Here is a 24,363-nt window from a genome sequence, read left to right as displayed (position 1 = left end):
GTGTAATGATCCAATGAATCGTTCTTTTAATGACCTTCACTTGTCATATTTGAACATTTCCATTTGTGACCTTATAAAAATATCTTTAAATCATCAATTAATTAATTACATATCCATTTTAAATTCCCTGTTTTAAGACCCTGTATGTGCTGGTAATATTCAATATATATATATTTTTTCCCCAGGGTGTCAAACTGCTCACCCAGACACTGGAACTTGTCGGCGGGCGTGGTCAGCAGCAGCTTGCCCTCCATGCCTGCCGGTCCGGCGCAGCGGGCGATGCCGGGCTCCTTGTAGCCGCTCTTCACCCAGTCCGAGAGCCACAGCAGCCGGCAGTCGCAGAACAGCGGGTTCGCCCCGATCGCCCTGAAGACAAGGACAGTCGGGACCCTCCGTTAAAGACCCCCAAACTGACTACATTGTTATTATCTTTAGTAATACGCGATGTTGCAGTGTTTCTTTCTGCCACTGGAGGGTGCTCTCGTGCGCTTCATCAGAGGGAATTAATTGCAAATAAGAAAAAAAACAAATACACTTTTTTTTCTACATCAGAAACTTTTTGAAAGTCAAGGAAGGTTCTGGAGACAAACGCAGAAATAATTCATGTTGAATGAAAAAAATAAAATCTTTGATTTTCTTCATCGACAAGTCATCATCATTATCGCACTCTGAGCAGTGATACACAAAAACACACACACACACACACACTGACCTAGTACTGTCTGGACTGACCCTGCAGTTGCCATGTTTATCAAAGTGTGTGTGTGTGTCTGTGTGCCTGTGTGTGTGTGTGTGAGTCTTACAGGTGAGAGAGTGAAGTCACGTCACTGAAGATTCCCTGCTGAAGCTCCGAGATGTCGTTGCCATGGAGAGAACTGCAACAGAGATGAAAGGGTCAAGTACAAGTCAAACGTCTCAGTGGACTGGAGAACCGCGTGTGTGTGTGTGTGTGTGTGTGTGTGTGTGTGTGTGTGTGTGTGTGTGTGTGTGTGTGTGTGTGTGTGTGTGTGTGTGTGGTTTTGTGTGGTTGTGGTTGTGTGTGTGTGCGCGTTAAAGAAGTTTATTGTGTGTGTGTCTGTTTATATATATGTGTGTGTGTGTGTGTGTGCACGCGCATTAAAGAAGTTTATTGTGTGTGTGTCTGTTTATATATGTGTGTGTGTGTGTGTGTGTGTGGTTGTGTGTGTGTGTGTGTGTGTGTGTGTGTGCGCGCGAGTTAAAGAAGTTTATTGTGTGTGTGTCTGTTTATATATATGTGTGTGTGTGTGTGTGTGTGTGCGCGCGTTAAAGAAGTTTATTGTGTGTGTGTCTGTTTATGTGTGTGCAAGAAAAAAGGGTTCATATTGGATGACAGTGTGTATGTGCGAGTGAGTGCTTCTGTTTTTTAGTACGCAAGATGTTCCTTATGTCTGTTTGTAGGTGTGTGCGTGCAAGAGGTTTATTGTGTGTGTGCATGTGTGTCTGCAAGCAAAATGGTTCATATACTGTATATGTGTGCGTGTTTGTGTAAGTGTGTGCATGCAAAAAGGTTTCATATATTTATGTGTGTTTGTGTGTGTATGTGTGTGCAAGCAAAATGGTTCATATACTGTATATGTGTGCGTGTTTGTGTAAGTGTGTGCATGCAAAAAGGTTTCATATATTTATGTGTGTTTGTGTGTGTATGTGTGTGCAAGCAAAAGGGTTCATATATTTATGTGTGTCTTTATGTGTGTGTATGCAAAAGGGTTCATATATATATGTACGTATATGTCTGAGTGCGAATATGTTTGTGGTTGAAAGAGGTTCCTTTTGTGTTACTGCGTGCCAAAGGTTTCTTGTGTGTGTTTTGTATTTGTGTGTGTGCTTGCCAAAGGTTTCTTGAGTGAGTGTGCTTACGATTTTTGTTAGTGTGGGTGTGTGCATGAGATCCTTTGTGAGTGTTTGTAAAGTTACATATTTCATGTTTGTGTGTTTTACATACATATGTGTGTGTCTGTGTTAGTGAGGCATAAATCGATGTGTGTTTGTGTGAACATGTAACAGTTTTGTTTCCTCACAGCAGTCGCAGAGATTTCAGTCCACTGAGCGACAGAGGAGGGAGGCAGCGCAGAGCGTTGTAGCTGAGGATCCTGGAGAGACAAGACATTCCTGCATCAGACGACAGTCCAGCGGTGATTCAAGTGTGCGACTCACAGTGTGGTCAGCTGACTCATGTTGGAGAAGGAGTCGTCCAGCAGGGTGTTGATTTTGTTGTTGCTCAGATCCCTGCAGACACACAAGTGCAGAAGCACACATGTTCAGACACACATGTTCAGACACACACAGTCACACATGTTTACACAGACACACATGTTCAGACACACATGTTTACACAGACACACATGTATACACAGACACACATGTTCAGACACACACAGACACACATGTTTACACAGACACACGTGTATACACAGACACACATGTTCAGACGCACACAGACACATATGTTCGGACACACACAGACACACATGTTTACACAGACACACACCTTCAGATGCACACAGACACACACGTTTATACAGACACACATGTTAAGACAAACATGTTTAGACACACAAAAACTTTCAAGTTCAGGTGCACACATTTTTACACAGACACACACATTAAGACACACATAGACACACACGTTTTCACAGACACACATGTTTACAAAGACACACATGTTAAGACACACATAGACACACATGTTTACACAGACACACATGTTAAGACACACATAGACACACATGTTTACACAGACACACATGTTAAGACACACATAGACACACACGTTTACACAGACACACATGTTTACAAAGACACACATGTTAAGACACACATAGACACACATGTTTACACAGACACACATGTTAAGACAAACATGTTTACACAGACACGCACGTTAAGACACACATAGACACACATGTTAAGACACACATGTTTACACAGACACACATAGACACACATGTTTACACAGAAACACATGTTAAGACACTAATAGACACACATGTTAAGACACACATAGACACACATGTTCAGACACACACACTGACACACATGTTTACACAGACACACATGTTCAGACACACACATTGACACACATGTTTACACAGGCACACATGTTCAGACACACACATTGACAGACATGTTTACACAGACACACATGTTCAGACACACACATTGACACACGTTTACACAGACACACATGTTCAGACACACATAGACACACATGTTAAGACACACATGTTCACACAGACACGCACGTTAAGACACACATAGACACACATGTTCAGACACACACACTGACACACATGTTTACACAGACACACATGTTCAGACACACACATTGACACACATGTTTACACAGACACACATGTTCAGACACACACATTGACAGACATGTTTACACAGACACACATGTTCAGACACACATGTTCAGACACACACATTGACACACATGTTTACACAGGCACACATGTTCAGACACACACATTGACACACATGTTTACACAGACACACATGTTCAGACACACACATTGACACACATGTTTACACAGGCACACATGTTCAGACTCACACAGACACATGTTCAGACTCACTCAGACACATGTTCAGTCTCACACACAGACACACATGTTTAGACACAGATGTTCAGACTCACACACAGACACACATGTTCCGACTCACACACAGACACACAACAGTGTGCGACAATGTTGCTTACACCAGCTGCAGGTACTTGAGCGACGACAACTCTTTGGGGACACTGGTGAACTGGTTTCCGTCCAGGTACCTGCGGGGACACACATTTGAACCTCCAGACACAAAGGTGTGGCTGTAGCGCCCCCTGCTGGTGTGACTTATAAACGACGCCTCATAAAAGTTCCACAACCTAAAGCTTGACCTCTGACTCACAGCTCGGTCACATTCCGAGGAAGTCCTTTGGGCAGGAGCGCCAGGTGTTTGTTGCTGCAGCGCACCACCGTGTCCATGCAGGTGCACTGAGACGGACATGGTGGCGCCGAAGAGCAGCTGCTGTCGTCCAGCACCGGACCTGCGGAGACACGACCGGGTGAGACGCGGAGCGTGACCTCGCGCGACCCCTCGTGTGTCGTACCGTCGTCGCAGCGGAAGTCTGGGGCGGCCACGTCCTGCAGGGGGATTTCCCGGAGGAAGGCGGGGCCTTGACAGCGAGGGTTGCCGGTCACAATCCTGCGGCTCCTGAGCCAGGCCCCGAACCAGGAGAGCCGGCAGTCGCAGGTGAAGGGGTTGGACAGCAGGTTCCTGCAGGGGTCAGTAGTGAGTCAGTGTTGTGTGTCTGTGAACATGCTTTGACCGCGTCTGTGTTCTTTTGTGTGTTTGTATCTGGATGTGTGTTTGTGTTATTTTGTGTGTTTGTATCTGGATGTGTGTTTGTGTATAAATGCATATGTTTGTATGTGTGAAAGTTGTGTGTTTTTGTACATGTTCGCGTTGATCATTTGTGTGTGTGTAGTTTTTTGCTTATGTGTGTTTTGATCTGAATGTGTGATTGTGTATAGACTTATGTGTTTGTATGTGTGCAAGTTGTGTGTCTGTGAACATGTTTGCTTTGACCTAGTGTGTGTAGTTGTGTGTATTTGTAGCTGGATGTGTGTTTGTGTATGAACGCATATGCTTGTATGAGTGAAAGTTGTGCGTCTGTGAACATGTTTGTTTTGACCATGTGTGAGTGTGTGTAGTTGTGTATTTTTATTTGTGTTGGTATAGAAATGTATACGTTTGTATGGATGAAAGTTGTGTGTTTGTGAACATGTCTTCTTTTATCATTTGTGTGTGTGTGTAATTTTGTGCTTGTGTGTGATTGCATCTGAAAATGTTTTTGTGTGCAAACGCATATGTTTGTATGAGTGAAAGTTGTGTGTCCGTGAACATGTGCGTATGGGTAGTGTTGTGTATGTATTCCCCCTGGATATGTGTTTGTATAACATGCATGTGTGAAGTTGTGTGTCTGTATATGTGTGTCTGTGTGTTTCAATGCTGGTGTTTTTTGCATTTGTGTAGGTGTTTGTGTGCGTCCTACAGTGTACTCAGGTGTGGCAGTGCGTCGAAGGCTCCCGGCAGGATTGTGTTCAACTGGTTGTCGTACAGCGACAGCAGTCGGACGTTTGTGAGTCCGGTGAAGCTGCTGTTGTGGATGCAGCGGATCTTGTTGTTGCGCAGCATCCTAACACACACACACACACAGAGTGAAGATGAGTTGTGCGACTGCAGCAGCAGCAGCTCGCAGGCGTGAGGCTCTCACAGCATCCGCAGACCCTCGGCCCCTCGGAACATGCTCCCTCGGACCGACTCCAGGTGATTGGCCGTCAGGTGAAGCTCCACCGCGGACGAGGCGCCGTCGAACGCTCCGTCCTCGATCTCCGAGATCTTGTTGTTGCTCAGGTTACTGACAGGACAAGAAAAACAGTCAGACGGAGAAAACAAGTGACGAAGGCCTGAAAGTATTTATGGTTACGTGTCAGAGATTTGACTGAATAAGAAATAGAAAAAAAAAAATATTATGTAAAAAGAATCAGTCAAAGCGGAAAAGAATGAATCAATAAACGAAAGACAAAACAAGTGGAAAAGAAATGAAACAAAAAGAGAAATGTTGTCAAAAGAATAAAGAAAACGATAATAATAACAAAGGAATACATAAGTGAAGGAGGAGGATAATAAAAGAGTGTATGAGCTGAAGGCCAATATGGGTGAGCGACCTACATCTTCTTCAGCTGGTTCAGACCCTTGAAGGCTCCCGTAGCCTCCAACACAGACAGATCGTTGTTGTTGAGTCTCCTGCCACGATAACACAACATCTTCAGAGCGTGTGTGTGTGTGTCACAATATACACACTCAGGGAGGATACTTGACTTGTTTCATGTAAGTAGTTGAAGATTACACGAGTTGACTATTGTGTGTCTCCCTCTAGTGGCGAATATAGAAACCACAGGGAAGACAACCCGTCGAGAAAATCAATTAACGTATTATTTTAAATAATTATCAAACCAACTCGAATATGAAACATCTAATCAATTAATATGACCAAAATTCTTATAAAACGATTTGTTATAATGATGACAATCACCATGCTTTTATTGTGTGTGTTGCTGGAGGTAAACTTCATTGTGTGTCTTTGTATTGATGCACTTGCTTGACATGTGTGTGTCTATTTTTGATTGGTGCACACGTGTGTCCATTATTGACTTTTTGTGTTTGTGTCTGAAAATGTTTTTTTTTCATTATTGTGCAAATTGTCTTACTGTGATTGTGTTTGTGGTGTTTTTTAATTGTAGGTTTATGGTTCTTATGAATGTGTGTATTTTCATGTGTTTGTTGTTTGAGCTGCTATTTGTATGGCTATGTGTGTAGTGTGTGTGTCTCACAGCTCCTCCGTGGACGACGGGAGATGTTCCGGGAACTTTGTGAGCCTCAGGTTGGAACAGTCGACCACGTTGGCCTCGCAGCGACACTTGGCCGGACACACAGGTTTACTGTTGCACTCGTAACTCAGACGGCGATCCTCTGCACCTGCAACACAACGACACGCAAACGGTCGACACAACTCAAAAAAGTCCATAAGTATCATTCGATTCGTGAAGATTGATATTTTTACAAGGAAGGAGGAGTATAGCTAGACGCCCATAGACACGTCTGAAGTAAAGTCGGTCACGTGACTGACCTGGCACGTAGTACTGCTCCTTGGCTGCGGAGACAAGAGAGACGCGTCAACACAATCGCCGACGACAGCGACGACACACACACACGCGTCCACGCACCTGAGCAGCGGAACTTCCCGCTCTTGATCTGGGCGATGCGCTTGTTGGCGAGGCGGCGAGGGCTGGCGCAGCGGGCGCCGCTGGTCTCGATGGGGTTGGAGCGCAGGAAGTCGGCGAGCCACTTGACGTTACAGTCGCACACAAACGGGTTCTGAGCCAAGTGGCTGATGGGAGTTTTGCGCGTCAGTAACGATCACAACTTCTTTCTTTGATGTGTGTCTTGTTCAATTGTGTTGCAGGAACCAGTTTAGTGTGAACACCTAAAGTTGTTGGTTTGTAAAAGGACGTGAGAGTTTGTGTGTTCACATATTTGTGTCTTCATCTCCACTGTTTGTGTAATAAAACATTACTTTTTGTGCGTGCAAAAGTGTGTAGACTCTTGTGTTTTATCATAAAATCATTTTTGTGATTTAGTATCATCAGAATATTGAATGGTTGAATTTAAAATGTCAAATGTTGAAACTTTTATGTTGTTGAATTTATGTTTTTAATTATTTAATTATTGTGCATGCATGTGTGCGTGTATGTATATGTGTGTTTGTGCATATATTTATATGTGTGTGTCTGTGTGTGTGCGTGTATGTATATTTGCGTTCATGCATGTAAGTGTGCGGGTATATATATATATGCGTGTTTGTGCATGAATGTATGTTTGTGTGTGTGTGTGTGCGGGTATGTATATGTGTGTTTGTGCATGTATGTATATGGGTGTGTGTGTGTGTGTGTGCGGGTATGTATATGTGTGTTTGTGCATGTATGTATATGTGTGTGTGTGTGTGTGTGTGTGTGGGTATGTATATGTGTGTTTGTGCATGTATGTATATGTGTGTGTGTGTGTGTGCGGGTATATATATATATGTGTGTTTGTGAATGAATGTATATGTTTGTGTGTGTGTGTGTGCGGGTATGTATATGCATGTTTGTGCATGTATGTATATGTGTGTGTGTGTGTGTGTGCGGGTATGTATATGCGTGTTTGTGCATGTATTTATATGTGTGTGTCTGTATGTGTGCGTGTATGTATATTTGCGTTCATGCATGCAAGTGTGCGGGTATATACTGTATATATATGCGTGTTTGTGCATGTATGTATATGTGTGTGTGTGTGTGTGTGTGTGCGGGTATGTATATGTGTGTTTGTGCATGTATGTATATGTGTGTGTGTTTGTGCGGGTATGTATATGTGTGTTTGTGCATATATGTATATGTTTGTGTGTGTGTGCGGGTATGTATATGTATGTTTGTGCATGTATGGATATGTTTGTGTGTGTGTGTGTGCGGGTATGTATATGTGTGTTTGTGCATGTATGTATATGTGTGTGTGTTTGTGCGGGTATGTATATGTGTGTTTGTGCATATATGTATATGTTTGTGTGTGTGTGTGTGCGGGTATGTATATGTGTGTTTGTGCATGTATGTATATGTTTGTGTGTGTGTGTGTGCGGGTATGTATATGTGTGTTTGTGCATGTATGTATATGTGTGTGTGTGTGTTTGTGCGTGTATATTTGTGTTGATGCATGTGTGTGTGCGTGTATGTATATGGGTGTTTGTGCATGCATGTATATGTGTGTGCGTGCCTGCGACCATGTGTGTGTGTGTGTGCATGTATGTATATGTGTGTGCGTGCCTGCGTCCGTGTGTGTGTGTGTGTCCTCACAGTGTCTGGATGCTGTGCAGTGAGTTGAAGGTTCCTTTAGCCAGACTCTGGATCTTGTTGTCGTACAGGGACAGCAGGTTCAGGTTCTCCAGGTCCTTGAAGGTGTTCGCTCGTACACAGTGGATCTTGTTGGCGTTCAACAACCTGCGGACGCACAACACAACACAACACAACACTCACAAACCTGCAGTAGATTGTGAGTCTGTTGACTGACGTGTGTTACTCACAGCAGCTCCAGAGAAGAGAGACTGTCGAACACTCCGCTGGGCAGCTCTGTGATCTTGTTGCCGTACAGGACACTGCACACACACACACGCGCACACGCACACGCACACGCACACGCACACGCACACGCACACGCACACGCACACGCACACGCACACGCACACGCACACGCACACACGCACACACATTGGCAAGGACAGTCCAGTGAACGCACCACAGACGTGTCACTCACAGAGAGTTGAGTGCTCGCAGTCCGTGGAAGGCGTCAGGAGCGATTTCCGAGATATGGTTGTTGCTCAGGTCGCTGCAAGACAAACATCATCAGCGTCTCTTCTCATCTCTCTTCACTCCGTTCTATCCTTCCTTCAGAATAATCCAACTTTCTATCCTTCCCTTATCTCTCCCTCTTCCTCCCGGAAGTCTATCTTCATGATCCCCTTTCCTATTTATCGATTCATGTGTCTCAATTTCAACCTCTAATCATTCCTTTCACTTCCGATATTCCGTATTTTCTTCCTTCTCCAGGTCCAGGAGGAGAAGAGGAGGAGAAGAGGAGGAGAAGAGGAGGAGAAGAGGAGGAGAAGAGGAGGAGAAGAGGAGGAGAAGAGGAGGAGACTTACATCCGTCGAAGCTTCTTGTAGGAGGAGAAGGCTCCTGGAGGGACGGACTTGATCCCGTTCTGCTCCAGACGTCTGAGGGGAAAGAAGGTCAGCGTTCGTCCGAGAGGCTTCTGAGTCCAACTCACATCTCCGTCATGGCCTCAGGTAAGTGGGCGGGGATGGCGGTGAGGCCACGCCCCCTACAGTCCACGATGCTGTTACTGCAGGTGCACATGGGCGGACACGAGCCGGACGCCAGGCTGCAGGGCTGCACGAACGCCGAGCCACCATTTCCTAAGAGAAAGGATTTGTTGTTTGTGTGTGTGTACGTGTGAGTCTGTGTATGTTTTTGTGTACCTGAGCAGGCGAAATCACTCTTGCGTAGCTCGGCCAGGTTGAGCCCCCGCAGGGCCGGAGGGGAACTGCACTGGGTGAAGAGGCCGAGGGCCGAGCGCTGCCGTAACCACGGCGACAGCCAGGCCAGGTGGCAGTCGCAGCGCAGCGAGTTGGAGTGAAGTCGGCTGCAGAGACAGGAGTGTCAGAACTGAGGCATGCTGGGAGTACGGGGGGGAACATACAAGGTGCGCAGCTTTGGCATGTGGTTGAAGCTGGACACTGGGATGCTGCTGATGTTGTTGTTGTTGAGAGTCCTGGAACACACAGGAGACCATCAGACCCTGAAGGCACCACGGAACGGTCCGTTCTGAAGACACTCACAGGACTTCCAGAGAGCGCAGGGCCCTGAACGCACCCTCCTCCACACAGCTGATGTGGTTCTTGTCCAGTTGACTGCAACAGAGAGTGCATTTAGGTGTGTGTTTGTGAGCGTGTGTGTGTGTGTGTGTGTGTGTGTGAGAGAGAGAAAGAGTGTGTGTTTATGAGCATGTGTATTTGTGTGTGTGTGAAAAAAAGAGCATGTGTTAGTGTGTGTGAACGAAAGAGCGTGTGTTAGTGTGTGTGTGAGAGAAAGAGTGTGTGTTAGTGTGTGTGTGAGAGAAAGAGCGTGTGTTAGTGTGTGTGTGAGAGAAAGAGCGTGTGTTAGTGTGTGTATTCATGTGTGTGTGAGAGAAAGAGTGTGTGTTTGTGAGCGTGTGTTAATGTGTGTGAGAGAAAGAGCGTGTGTTAGTGTGTGTATTTGTGTGTGTGTGAGAGAAAGAGTGTGTGTTAGTGTGTGTGTGAGAGAAAGAGTGTGTGTTAGTGTGTGTATTCGTGTGTGTGAGAGAAAGAGCGTGTGTGTGTTTTTAGAGTGTGTATGAGAGTTTGTTTTTTTCGAGCATGTTAATGTTTGTATTTGTGTGTGTGTTTTCTCTGTGTGCGTTTACATGTGTGGGCATGTACGTGTGTGTTAGAGTGAGTTTGTGTTTGTGTGTGTCTGCGCATCAGTGTGTGTGAATGTGCGTGTTTTTTCGGTGTGTATGTGTGAGTGAGTAAGAGTGTTTGAGTCTGAGTGTAAGTGTGCTGATGTGTGCATGGATGTGTGTGTGTGCATGTGTGTGTGAGAGTGTGTTCTCACAGGTTCTTCAGCTCAGTGGCTCCTCTGAAAGCTCTTCGTGGAACCGCCTGGATGAAGTTCTCACTCAGATCTCTGCAGACAAGACAATATTTTTGAGACACAAATCAACTTCTTTTTTTCTATTCCCTTTGTATTTGTTATCTAGTGTGTATCTTTGTGTTTGCAGTATGTTTTTGGTGTGTGTTTTTGTCTTCAGTGCGGCTCCATGATTGTGTGTCTTTAAGTGAATTCACTGCATGTGTAGTTCTTTGTTTGTGTGATGTCATCTTGAGTATTTATGTAATGTATTTTTGTGAGTGTGTGACGCCTGTTATCTGTCATGTTTGTGTGAGAATCAGAAACTCTGATTGGACCAAAGAACCATAAAAAAAATAAATAAATAAAGATTTCTGTCTAAACTGTCGTCTGTGCAGCCTCTAGAGGAAACCACTCTGACAGGAAGTGATGTCGTGATTGTGATCAAAGCGTCTGTAATGATGCCGAGCGTCTGGAGGTCCAGAGAGATCACGAGAACACAAGTGCAGCTTCATGACCGGATCCAAATTTAGTCGGAAAAGAAGTGTCAATCCTGAGAGTGTGTGAGAGAGAAAAACTGTCTTCTTGTGTTCACATTTTTTCGAGCGTCCAAATGTGTGTGTGTTAGTGTGTGTTTGTATGTTTAAAGAGGTCCACAAAGACGACCTCACAGTGCTACAAGAAACTTAGGCTCGACTGTATACGAATGTTACTCCAGGCTGATCTGTAGTAATGCTCATGAATCTTGCATGAGAAAACACACAGACAAATATAAGAGAAACACACACACACACACAAACACAGAGGGACACGTGAAATAAAAGGACACAAATACAAGTCGCAGACACACGAACAAGAAGCACAAAACACACAAACCAAAATGAAGACACACAGAAACATAAAAAGATACACACGAAAAAACATACAGATACACACTCAAAGAAGAGGAGGCAGAAACAAATGCACAATAGGGACACACGAATACTCAAGACGAAGCACACACACACATTGAGACAAGTAGACACACACAAATACAAAAGCAGAGACTTATTAAAAATTCCTTCACTTTCTGTCGTCAAGATTTGGTTGTGAAGTAGGTCTGTCTGTGTGTGTGTGTGTGTGTGTGTGTGTGTGTGTGTGTGTGTGTGTGTGTGTGTGTGTGCGTGTGTGTGTGTGTGTGTGTGTGTGTGTGTGTGTGTGTGTGAGAGAGAGAGAGACAGTGGCTCATCAGAATATTTGCTCTCCTTCAACCTCTTTTATTCACTCGCTCGTCACAGTGAGAAAGTTTAACTTTCCCACTCACTCTGACTCCTCCATCAGCGCCACCTGGGGTCACAGCGGGGTCAAAGGAATGCTGCTTAAGTTTCTCTCACCGACCTCACAGACCTTTTCACATCAAGTGTGTTTCCCGGGTCTGGCCCGTGGCCTCCTCCCCAGTTGAACATCTCTATCATCAACTGTATTCTTTGGCTCTTTCTGTAGCAGTCATTCAGTATCCTAACTTCTGATTGGTCCAGAAATTAAAATAAATACTAGATGCAGAACAATTTTTGAAAATACTTTACATCGTCAAACTCGTGACAACGTCAGTTGAACCACCAGAGAATTGTGTAGACGAACGAGAAGAGAAACACACACACACACACACACACTCACTATCAGCAAAAAACTCACGACAAACATGAGGAAGTCAAAATTAAAAAAAATAAGTTCAAAGCAATTCAACATTATATATTTTTATATACAGTATATAGTCAAAAAATATTTTCAGTTGACGCGTGGATTACTTTAGATTTCAAAAACAAAGAAAACATCCCGGATCTTCAGAACTTCCCGCTCCTAACACGTGGAGAAGACCCTGGTCGTGGTTCCGGCTGAGCTCAAGAACAACAGCAGAAGCAGTTAGCGTAGCCGCGGGCAGCAGCAGAACTTTCTGGGAAAATCCAGCCGCCGCCACAGAACAAACACCCCGCCGGTGCCGGAGCTAAGAAAACACGACTTCCTGTCGGAGCAGAAAGTTGGACGAGGAACCGCACAAAAGGCCTCAGATGAAAGCAAGTCAAGCAGGAACAGATGCGTCCATAAACCTTCAGACGCCGCAGAGAAAGGTCATACTTGACGAGCATCTCGGAGGAAATGGGAGTCAACCGGAATCCCAACTAAAACCACAGAGAAGTTGCGCCACGTAAAATATATTCCCTCAACTGTCGAACAAGTTTGTTTACGACGTCTAATTACCTCTTCATCATCTCGTAACATTGACTTTAGACTGATTCCACCACTGAGGAGGAAAGTGTTTGGATCTTCTGCCTCAATGTTAAACAGGCAGATAGACCTTTAGTGTTCTTTATATTTAATGGTTTTCAGGACTTGTGTCGCCCGTTGGTTTGTTTCTCTTGACTAGAGAAGCAAACCAACAATTAGATGTTGTGAAGTGAGAAATGATCAAACACACCTGAGGTCACGTGAACACTAATGTGCGAATAAACACACACCAGAGTCCTATTGCAGGATAGAAGAAAATGGGATATGTTTGGACATCAGTTACCATGGAGATGTTCCAGGATCTATATGATCTCATCCTTTAACTCTCACTAATGTTGTCGTCACAAATGTCATTGTTGCGTCACTAATGTCATTGTTGTCGTCACTAATGTCATTGTTGTCGTCACAAACGTCTTGTTGTCATCATGAATAACATTGTTGTCGTCATGAATGTCTTTATATCATCATGAATGTCATTGTTGTCACCACTTATGTCATCATAGTTTAATCTTTGTCATCATAGTTTTATTGTTGTCATCATAGTTTAATCTTTGTCATCATAGTTTAATTGTTGTCATCATAGTTTTATTGTTGTCATCATAGTTTAATCTTTGTCATCATAGTTTAATCTTTGTCATCATAGTTTTATTGTTGTCATCATATTTTAATCTTTGTCATCATAGTTTTATTGTTGTCATCATAGTTTAATCTTTGTCATCATAGTTTTATTGTTGTCATCATAGTTTAATTGTTGTCATCATAGTTTTATTGTTGTCATCATATTTTAATCTTTGTCATCGTAGTTTTATTGTTGTCATCATAGTTTTATTGTTGTCATCATAGTTTAATCTTTGTCATCATAGTTTAATTGTTGTCAGTAGTTTTATTGTTGTCATCATAGTTTAATCTTTGTCATCATAGTTTTATTGTTGTCATCATAGTTTAATCTTTGTCATCATAGTTTTATTGTTGTCATCATATTTTAATCATTGTCATCGTAGTTTTATTGTTGTCATCATAGTTTTATTGTTGTCATCATAGTTTAATCTTTGTCATCATAGTTTAATTGTTGTCATCATAGGTTTAATTGTTGTCATCATAGTTTAATTGTTGTCATCATAGTTTAATTGTTGTCATCATAGGTTTAATTGTTGTCATCATAGTTTAATTGTTGTCATCATAGTTTAATTGTTGTCATCATAGGTTTTATTGTTGTCATCATAGTTTAATTGTTGTCATCATAGGTTCAATTGTTGTCATCATAGTTTAATTGTTGTCATCATATGTTTTATTGTTGTCATCATAGGTTTTATTGTTGTCATCATAGGTTTTATTGTTTTCATCATAGGTTTAATTGTTATCATCATAGTTAAATTGTTGTCATCATAGTTTAATTGTTGTCATCATAGTTTTATTGTTGTCATCATAGTTTAATTGTTGTCATCATAGGTTTAATTGTTGTCATCATAGGTTTAATTGTTGTCATCATAGTTTAATTGTTGTCATCATATTTTAATTGTTGTCATCATAGGTTCAATTGTTGTCATCATAGGTTTTATTGTTGTCATCATAGGTTTTATTGTTGTCATCATAGTTTAATTGTTGTCATCATAGGTTCAATTGTTGTCATCATAGTTTAATTGTTGTCATCATAGGTTTTATTGTTGGCATCATAGGTTTTATTGTTGTCATCATAGTTTAATTGTTGTCATCATAGGTTCAATTGTTGTCATCATAGTTTAATTGTTGTCATCATAGGTTTTATTGTTGTCATCATAGTTTAATTGTTGTCATCATAGGTTCAATTGTTGTCATCATAGTTTAATTGTTGTCATCAAAGGTTTTATAGTTATCATCATAGTTTAATTGTTGTCATCATAGTTTAATTGTTGTCATCATAGGTTTTATTGTTGTCATCATAGTTTAATTGTTGTCATCATAGGTTTTATTGTTGTCATCATAGTTTAATTGTTGTCATCAAAGGTTGTATTGTTGTCATCATAGGTTTTATTGTTTTCATCATAGGTTTTATTGTTGTCATCATAGGTATATTGTTTTCATCATAGGTTTAATTGTTGTCATCATAGTTTAATTGTTGTCATCATAGGTTTAATTGTTGTCATCATAGTTTAATTGTTGTCATCATAGTTTAATTGTTGTCATCAAAGGTTTTATTGTTGTCATGCTAGTTTAATTGTTGTCATCATAGGTTTAATTGTTGTCATCATAGTTTAATTGTTGTCATCATAGGTTTTATTGTTGTCATCATAGTTTAATTGTTGTCATCATAGGTTTAATTGTTGTCATCATAGTTTAATTGTTGTCATCATAGGTTCAATTGTTGTCATCATAGGTTATATTGTTGTCATCATAGGTTTTATTGTTGTCATCATAGTTGAATTGTTGTCATCATAGGTTTAATTTTTGTCATCATAGGTTCAATTGTTGTCATCATAGGTTTTATTGTTGTCATCATAGTTTAATTGTTGTCATCATAGGTTTTATTGTTGTCATCATAGTTTAATTGTTGTCATCATAGGTTTTATTGTTGTCATCATAGGTTTTATTGTTTTCATCATAGGTTTTATTGTTGTCATCATAGGTTTTATTGTTGTCATCATAGGTTTTATTGTTTTCATCAAAGGTTTAATTGTTGTCATCATAGTTTAATTGTTGTCATCATAGGTTTTATTGTTGTCATCATAGTTTAATTGTTGTCATCATAGGTTCAATTGTTGTCATCATAGGTTTTATTGTTGTCATCATAGGTTATATTGTTTTCATCAAAGGTTTTATTGTTGTCATCATAGGTTTTATTGTTGTCATCATAGGTTTTATTGTTTTCATCAAAGGTTTAATTGTTGTCATCATAGTTTAATTGTTGTCATCATAGTTTAATTGTTGTCATCATAGGTTCAATTGTTGTCATCATAGTTTAATTGCTGTCATCATAGGTTTTATTGTTGTCATCATAGTTTAATTGTTGTCATCATAGGTTCAATTGTTGTCATCATAGTTTAATTGTTGTCATCATAGGTTTTATTGTTGTCATCATAGGTTTTATTGTTTTCATCATAGGTTTTATTGTTGTCATCATAGGTTTTATTGTTTTCATCATAGGTTTAATTGTTGTCATCATAGTTTAATTGTTATCATCATAGGTTTAATTGTTGTCATCATAGGTTCAATTGTTGTCATCATAGTTTAATTGTTGTCATCATAGGTTTTATTGTTGTCATCATAGGTTTTATTGTTTTCATCATAGGTTTTATTGTTGTCATCATAGGTTTTATTGTTTTCATCATAGTTTTATTGTTGTCATCATAGTTTAATTGATGTCATCATAGTTTTATTGTTGTCATCATAGTTTAATTGTTGTCAACATAGTTTTATTGTTGTCATCATAGTTTAATTGATGTCATCATAGTTTAATTGTTGTCATCATAGTTTAATTGTTGTCATCATAGTTTAATTGTTGTCATCATAAGGTAACGAAAGTGAAGCAACTCATTTTGTACGACGTCAAGAGATTTGTTCATGTCTTGAGTGACTCTGGTGATCCAGACATTTGTGGTCAGGGACTCATAAATCCATGGTGGGAAGAGGAACACCTGACGGACCTGCTCACCACCAGGTTCACCTGTCGGTCAAGGTGAACGTCTCACATCACTTCTGCGCTGCCTCAGGCTGAAAGGAGGAGCTGAGACACACACATCAGACACACAATAGTATGGGTGTGGAGGGGAACCTGTATGAACCCACAAAAGGAAGTCGACAAAGAAGAAGCTGCGACATCCTAGCCAATCATGACAGCAAGCTCGTTAAGCAGCTGTTGCCATGACGACTGAGGGGCTTACTTGAACTAGCAAAGTGAGGTTTTGTAAGCAATAAGCTTTTCTCTCACCACGGCAGTCACATGACCTGGTTGGTGTTTTTTACATTTTAGTGTTTTCTTAACTACCTCAAGGACTTCTTAGTGAAATATAAACTATTGACTTTTTAAAAACCTTTTTCTTATTTTCTCGAATGTATTTATATTAATTTAATTCGTCTGATCTATTTCATTTATCTTTTTTTTTCTAGATCTTTTTATGTTCAGTTCCTTATTTGTTTTTTTTGTTTGTGACTCATTTTGACCAAGTAAAGATTAATCCTCAAGGATCAGGAGTCAAAACATAAATAAGACGATGTGTGAAAAAAGGTATAATTTACGACTAAATACTGCTGCAAGTGTGCGACAGATAATTCACGGATGTGTTTGATTTACAGGCTCCATCAACACAGCAGGAGGTAAAGGTGCTAATAGCTCTAAAGTGATAGAGTGTGTGTCTGTGTGTGAGTGCTTGTTTGTGTGTGAGGTGTGTGTGTGTTTATAGCTTCCATTTGTCAAGTCAATTTCAATTCCTCTTAATGGAACCACAATTAGAAACTGCCATCAAACAAAAGTCTAACAGCCACTATATTATATATTTTTGGTTAAAAACATACACATCTTGTTCATATGTATTATTTATTATACTATTTGTTTAACATAACATGAACAAGATATTGTTGTGTATATAAAATGTGTCCCTAAAATGTGTTCACTCCTTCTAGATGGTTTGTATCCCTGACAGGAAGTGACATCATCATACTGCAACATCATGGCTTGTACTCACAGTCTGGACAGAGCTTCGTTCTTCTGAAACAACAACTCTGGAATTTGACTCAGACGATTCTTGTTGAGGCGCCTGGAACACAAATCATCATCATCATTGTTTTCATCTTCTTCCTCGTCATCCAGCACTCAGGAGGGCCTCAAACATACAATCTAGAGCCCACATGTGCTGTGTGTGTGTGTGTGTGTGTGTGTGTGTGTGTGTGTGTGTGTGTGTGTGTGTGTGTGTGTGTGTGTGTGTGTGTGTGTGTGTGTGTGTGTGTGTGTGTGTGTGTGTGTGGTGTATGTGTGTGTGTGTGCAGGTCAAGTGTGGATGTGTGTGTCTGTCTATGTGTGTGTGTCTGTGCATGTGGGTGTGTGTGTGTGTGTGTGCATGTGTGTATGTGAGTACTCACAGTCTTTCCAGCACCTTCAGGTCATCCAGGGCTCCTCTCTCCATGGTGCTGATCTGGTTTTCCATCAAATGACTAATACAGGAAAAATGTTGTTAGCACTTTAAGCAATACAATCACATGAAAAGTTGGGATGTGGAAAGTAAGAAAATCTGATGGCATTTAGATATACTTATGTGGAGAAGTTTGGCGACAAAGACAGGAAGGACAGATGTTTGGACAAAGACAGAGGAGGGACGGAGATGGATCAAGAATGTTGGAGATGAAGACAACAGGGAGGATGATGAAGAATGAAAACATAAGGCTGACTAGATATATATAAATATGTATAAAGTGAGAGGACAAATAACAAGTACAACTCACAGGACTCGAAGGTGCTTCAGTCCAGAGAAGTCATTCTTGGTGATGATTGTCAGGTTGTTCCCGTTCAGGTCCCTGAAACATCAAAAGTGACATCAGTCATTGGTCATTGGTTGATAAAGTGAAAAGTCATTGGTTTGTAAAGTGAGAAGTCATTGGTTTATAAAGTAAGAAGTCATTGGTTTATAAAGTGAGAAGTCAATGGATCATGAAGTGAGAAGTCATTGGTTTATAAAGTGAGAAGTCAATGGATCATGAAGTGAGAAGTCATTGGTTTATAAAGTGAGAAGTCATTGGTTGATAAAGTGAGAAGTAATTGTTTTATAAAGTGAGAAGTCATTGTTTATAAGGTGAGAAGTCATCTGTTAATAAAGTGAGAAGTCATTGGTTTATAAAAGGAGAAGTCATTGGTTGATAAAGTGAGAAGTCAATGGATCATAAAGTGAGAAGTCATTGGTTTGCAAAGTGAGAAGTCATTGGTTGATAAAGTGAGAAGTCATTGTTCGATGAAGTGAGAAGTCATTGTTTATAAGGTGAGAAGTCATCTGTTAATGAAGTGAGATTCATTGGTTTATAAAAGGAGAAGTCATTGGTTTATAAAGTGAGAAGTCAGCAGTTTATAAAGTGAGAAGTCAAAGGTTAATTAAGTGAGAAGTTATTGGTTTATAAAGTGAGAGAAGTCATTGGTTTATAAGGTGAAATGTCATTGTTTTAAAAGGTGAAAAGTTATTGGATCATGAAGTGAAAATGCATTGGTTTATAAAGTGAAAAGTCATGGTTTTATGAAGTGAGAAGTCTTTGAATTATAAAGTGAAAAGTCATTGGTTTAATAAGTGAGAAGTCATTAGTTTATGAAGTGAAAAGTCATTGGTTTATAAAGTGAAAGTCGTTGGTTTATAATGTGAGAAGTCGTTGGTTTATTGAGTGAGAAGTCATTGGTTTATAAATTGAGAAGTCATTGGTTTATAAAGTGAAAAGTCATTGGTTTATAAAGTAAGAAGACATTGGTTTATGAAGTGAAACGTATTTGATTTATAAAGTGAAAAAGTCATTGGTTTATAAAGTAAGAAGACATTGGTTTATGAAGTGAAAAGTATTTGATTTATAAAGTGATAAGTCATTGGTTTATAAATTGAGAAGTCATTGGTTTATAAAGTGAGAAATCGTTGGTTTATGAAGTGAAAAGTCATTGGTTTATAAAGTGAAAAGTCATTGGTTTATAAAGCGAAAAGTCATTTGTTTATAAAGTGAGAAATCATTGGTTTATTAAGTGAGAAGTCATTGGTTTATAAAGTGAAAAGTCATTTGTTTTTTTAAAGGAGAAGTCATTGTTTTATGAAGTGAGAAGTCATTGTTTATAAGGTGAGAAGTCATCTGTTAATAAAGTGAGAAGTCATTGGTTTATAAAAGGAGAAGTCATCGGTTTATTAAGTGAAAAGTTATTGGTTTATTAAGTGAGAGAAGTCATTGGTTTATAAGGTGAAATGTCATTGGTTTAAAAAGTGAAAAGTTATTGGTTTATAAAGTGAAAAGTCATTGGTTTATGAAGTGAAAAGTCATTGTTTTATGAAGTGAGAAGGCATTGGTTCGTAAAGTAAGGAGTCATTGGTTTATGGAGTGAAAAGACTTTGATTTATAAAGTGAAAAGACTTTGATTTAATAAGTGAGAGGTCATTGGTTTAATAAGTGAAAAGTCATTGGTTTATAAGGTGAAAAGTCATTGGTTTATAATGTGAGAAGTTATTGATTTATTGAGTGAGAAGTCATTGGTTTATAAATTGAGAAGTCATTGATTTATAAAGTGAGAAGTCATTAGTTCATTAAGTGAGAAGTCATTGGTTTATAAAAGGAGAAGTCATTGGTTTATAAAGTGAGAAGTCGTTGGTTTATAAAGTGAGAAGTCATTGGTTTATAAAGTGAGAATTCATTGGTTTATAAAGTGTAAAGTGATTGGTTCATGAAGTGAGAAGGCATTGGTTCATAAAGTAAGAAGTCATTGGTTTATGAAGTGAAAAGTATTTGATTTATAAAGTGATAAATCATTGGTTTATAATGTGAGAATTAATTGGTTTATTGAGTGAGATAAGTCATTGATTTATAAAGTGAGAAGTCATGAGTTCATGAAGTGTGAAGTCACTGGTTTATGAAGTGAGAAGTCGTTGGTTTATAAAGTGAGAAGTCATTGATTTACAAATTGAGAAGGCATTGATTTAAAAAGGGAGAGAAGTCATTGGTTTATAAAGTGAAAAGTTATTAGTTTATAAAGTGAACAGTCATTGGTTTATAAATGAGAAGTCATTGGTTTATTAAATGAGAAGTCATTAGTTTATAAAGTGAGAAGTCAATGGATCATAAAGTGAGAAGTCATCGGTTTATAAAGTGAGAAGTCATTGGTTTATTAAATGAAAAGTCATTGGTTTGTAAAGTGAGAAGTCATTGGTTTATAAAAGGAGAAGTCATTGGTTTATAAAGTGAGAAGTCGTTGGTTTATTAAATGAAAAGTCATTGGTTTGTAAAGTGAGAAGTCATTGGTTTATAAAAGGAGAAGTCATTGGTTTATAAAGTGAGAAGTAGTTGGTTTATAAAGTGAGAAGTCATTGGTTTATAAATTGAGAAGTCATTGCTTTATAAAGTGAAAAGTCATTGGTTTATAAAGTAAGAAGACATTGGTTTATGAAGTGAAAAGTATTTGATTTATAAAGTGAAAAAGTCATTGGTTTATAAAGTAAGAAGACATTGCTTTATGAAGTGAAAAGTATTTGATTTATAAAGTGATAAGTCATTGGTTTATAAATTGAGAAGTCATTGGTTTATAAAGTGAGAAATCGTTGGTTTATGAAGTGAAAAGTCATTGGTTTATAAAGTGAAAAGTCATTGGTTTATAAAGCGAAAAGTCATTTGTTTATAGAGTGAGAAAGCATTGATTTAAAAAGGGAGAGAAGTCATTGGTTTATAAAGTGAAAAGTTATTAGCTTATAAAGTGAACAGTCATTGGTTTATAAATGAGAAGTCATTGGTTTATTAAATGAGAAGTCATTAGTTTATAAAGTGAGAAGTCAATGGATCATAAAGTGAGAAGTCATCGGTTTATAAAGTGAGAAGTCATTGGTTTATTAAATGAAAAGTCATTGGTTTGTAAAGTGAGAAGTCATTGGTTTATAAAAGGAGAAGTCATTGGTTTATAAAGTGAGAAGTCGTTGGTTTATAAAGTGAGAAGTCATTGGTTTATAAATTGAGAAGTCATTGGTTTATAAAGTGAAAAGTCATTGGTTTATAAAGTAAGAAGACATTGGTTTATGAAGTGAAAAGTATTTGATTTATAAAGTGAAGAAGTCATTGGTTTATAAAGTAAGAAGACATTGGTTTATGAAGTGAAAAGTATTTGATTTATAAAGTGATAAGTCATTGGTTTATAAAGTGAGAAGTCGTTGGTTTATAAAGTGAGAAGTCATTGATTTATAAAGTTAGAAGCCATTGATTTACAAATTGAGAAGGCATTGATTTAAAAAGGGAGAGAAGTCATTGGTTTATAAAGTGAAAAGTTATTAGTTTATAAAGTGAACAGTCATTGGTTTATAAATGAGAAGTCATTAGTTTATAAAGTGAAAAGTATTTGATTTATAAAGTGAAAAAGTCATTGGTTTATAAAGTAAGAAGACATTGGTTTATGAAGTGAAAATTATTTGATTTATAAAGTGATACGTTATTGGTTTATAAATTGAGAAGTCATTGGTTTATAAAGTGAGAAATCGTTGGTTTATGAAGTGAAAAGTCATTGGTTTATAAAGTGAAAAGTCATTGGTTTATAAAGCGAAAAGTCATTTGTTTATAAAGTGAGAAATCATTGATTTAAAAAGGGAGAGAAGTCATTGGTTTATAAAGTGAAAAGTTATTAGTTTATAAAGTGAACAGTCATTGGTTTATAAATGAGAAGTCCTTGGTTTATTAAATGAGAAGTCATTAGTTTATAAAGTGAGAAGTCAATGGATCATAAAGTGAGAAGTCATCGGTTTATAAAGTGAGAAGTCATTGGTTTATTAAATGAAAAGTCATTGGTTTGTAAAGTGAGAAGTCATTGGTTTATAAAAGGAGAAGTCATTGGTTTATAAAGTGAGAAGTCGTTGGTTTATAAAGTGAGAAGTCATTGGTTTATAAATTGAGAAGTCATTGGTTTATAAAGTGAAAAGTCATTGGTTTATAAAGTAAGAAGACATTGGTTTATGAAGTGAAAAGTATTTGATTTATAAAGTGAAGAAGTCATTGGTTTATAAAGTAAGAAGACATTGGTTTATGAAGTGAAAAGTATTTGATTTATAAAGTGATAAGTCATTGGTTTATAAAGTGAGAAGTCGTTGGTTTATAAAGTGAGAAGTCATTGATTTATAAAGTTAGAAGCCATTGATTTACAAATTGAGAAGGCATTGATTTAAAAAGGGAGAGAAGTCATTGGTTTATAAAGTGAAAAGTTATTAGTTTATAAAGTGAACAGTCATTGGTTTATAAATGAGAAGTCATTAGTTTATAAAGTGAAAAGTATTTGATTTATAAAGTGAAAAAGTCATTGGTTTATAAAGTAAGAAGACATTGGTTTATGAAGTGAAAATTATTTGATTTATAAAGTGATACGTTATTGGTTTATAAATTGAGAAGTCATTGGTTTATAAAGTGAGAAATCGTTGGTTTATGAAGTGAAAAGTCATTGGTTTATAAAGTGAAAAGTCATTGGTTTATAAAGCGAAAAGTCATTTGTTTATAAAGTGAGAAATCATTGATTTAAAAAGGGAGAGAAGTCATTGGTTTATAAAGTGAAAAGTTATTAGTTTATAAAGTGAACAGTCATTGGTTTATAAATGAGAAGTCATTGGTTTATTAAATGAGAAGTCATTAGTTTATAAAGTGAGAAGTCAATGGATCATAAAGTGAAAAGTCATCGGTTTATAAAGTGAGAAGTCATTGGTTTATTAAATGAAAAGTCATTGGTTTGTAAAGTGAGAAGTCATTGGTTTATAAAAGGAGAAGTCATTGGTTTATAAAGTGAGAAGTCGTTGGTTTATAAAGTGAGAAGTCATTGGTTTATAAATTGAGAAGTCATTGCTTTATAAAGTGAAAAGTCATTGGTTTATAAAGTAAGAAGACATTGGTTTATGAAGTGAAAAGTATTTGATTTATAAAGTGAAAAAGTCATTGGTTTATAAAGTAAGAAGACATTAGTTTATGAAGTGAAAAGTATTTGATTTATAAAGTGATAAGTCATTGGTTTATAAATTGAGAAGTCATTGGTTTATAAAGTGAGAAATCGTTGGTTTATGAAGTGAAAAGTCATTGGTTTATAAAGTGAAAAGTCATTGGTTTATAAAGCGAAAAGTCATTTGTTTATAAAGTGAGAAATCATTGATTTAAAAAGGGAGAGAAGTCATTGGTTTATAAAGTGAAAAGTTATTAGTTTATAAAGTGAACAGTCATTGGTTTATAAATGAGAAGTCATTGGTTTATTAAATGAGAAGTCATTAGTTTATAAAGTGAGAAGTCAATGGATCATAAAGTGAGAAGTCATCGGTTTATAAAGTGAGAAGTCATTGGTTTATTAAATGAAAAGTCATTGGTTTGTAAAGTGAGAAGTCATTGGTTTATAAAAGGAGAAGTCATTGGTTTATAAAGTGAGAAGTCGTTGGTTTATAAAGTGAGAAGTCATTGGTTTATAAATTGAGAAGTCATTGGTTTATAAAGTGAAAAGTCATTGGTTTATAAAGTAAGAAGACATTGGTTTATGAAGTGAAAAGTATTTGATTTATAAAGTGAAAAAGTCATTGGTTTATAAAGTAAGAAGACATTGGTTTATGAAGTGAAAAGTATTTGATTTATAAAGTGATAAGTCATTGGT

The 24,363-nt window shown here is 38.2% G+C and overlaps 1 protein-coding gene across 1 annotated transcript in view; it reads right to left on the bottom strand.

Annotated features, from left to right (window-relative positions):
• LOC148089038 (slit homolog 1 protein-like) overlaps positions 1-24,363 on the bottom strand; it is a 48,562-nt gene that overhangs the window by 9,546 nt on the left and 14,653 nt on the right. The window contains exons 2-26 of the mRNA XM_087783719.1: positions 18,486-18,557; positions 18,126-18,197; positions 17,732-17,803; positions 10,794-10,865; positions 9,998-10,069; positions 9,859-9,930; positions 9,638-9,801; positions 9,427-9,574; positions 9,302-9,373; positions 8,914-8,985; positions 8,684-8,755; positions 8,457-8,600; positions 6,798-6,961; positions 6,701-6,724; positions 6,405-6,549; positions 5,743-5,817; positions 5,285-5,428; positions 5,063-5,206; positions 4,118-4,284; positions 3,916-4,054; positions 3,725-3,793; positions 2,176-2,247; positions 2,040-2,111; positions 804-875; positions 203-366 (exon numbers count right to left, since the gene is read on the bottom strand). Of these exons, the coding sequence (XP_087639845.1) occupies positions 203-366; positions 804-875; positions 2,040-2,111; positions 2,176-2,247; positions 3,725-3,793; positions 3,916-4,054; positions 4,118-4,284; positions 5,063-5,206; positions 5,285-5,428; positions 5,743-5,817; positions 6,405-6,549; positions 6,701-6,724; positions 6,798-6,961; positions 8,457-8,600; positions 8,684-8,755; positions 8,914-8,985; positions 9,302-9,373; positions 9,427-9,574; positions 9,638-9,801; positions 9,859-9,930; positions 9,998-10,069; positions 10,794-10,865; positions 17,732-17,803; positions 18,126-18,197; positions 18,486-18,557 (2,555 nt within the window). The remainder of the gene's footprint in view (positions 1-202; positions 367-803; positions 876-2,039; positions 2,112-2,175; positions 2,248-3,724; positions 3,794-3,915; positions 4,055-4,117; positions 4,285-5,062; positions 5,207-5,284; positions 5,429-5,742; positions 5,818-6,404; positions 6,550-6,700; positions 6,725-6,797; positions 6,962-8,456; positions 8,601-8,683; positions 8,756-8,913; positions 8,986-9,301; positions 9,374-9,426; positions 9,575-9,637; positions 9,802-9,858; positions 9,931-9,997; positions 10,070-10,793; positions 10,866-17,731; positions 17,804-18,125; positions 18,198-18,485; positions 18,558-24,363) is intronic.

This window comes from Callionymus lyra, chromosome 1 (assembly GCF_982586985.1).
Source record: "Callionymus lyra chromosome 1, fCalLyr1.hap1.1, whole genome shotgun sequence".
Taxonomy (NCBI): Eukaryota; Metazoa; Chordata; class Actinopteri; order Syngnathiformes; family Callionymidae; genus Callionymus; species Callionymus lyra.
This window is presented reverse-complemented; position numbering and strand designations above follow the sequence as displayed.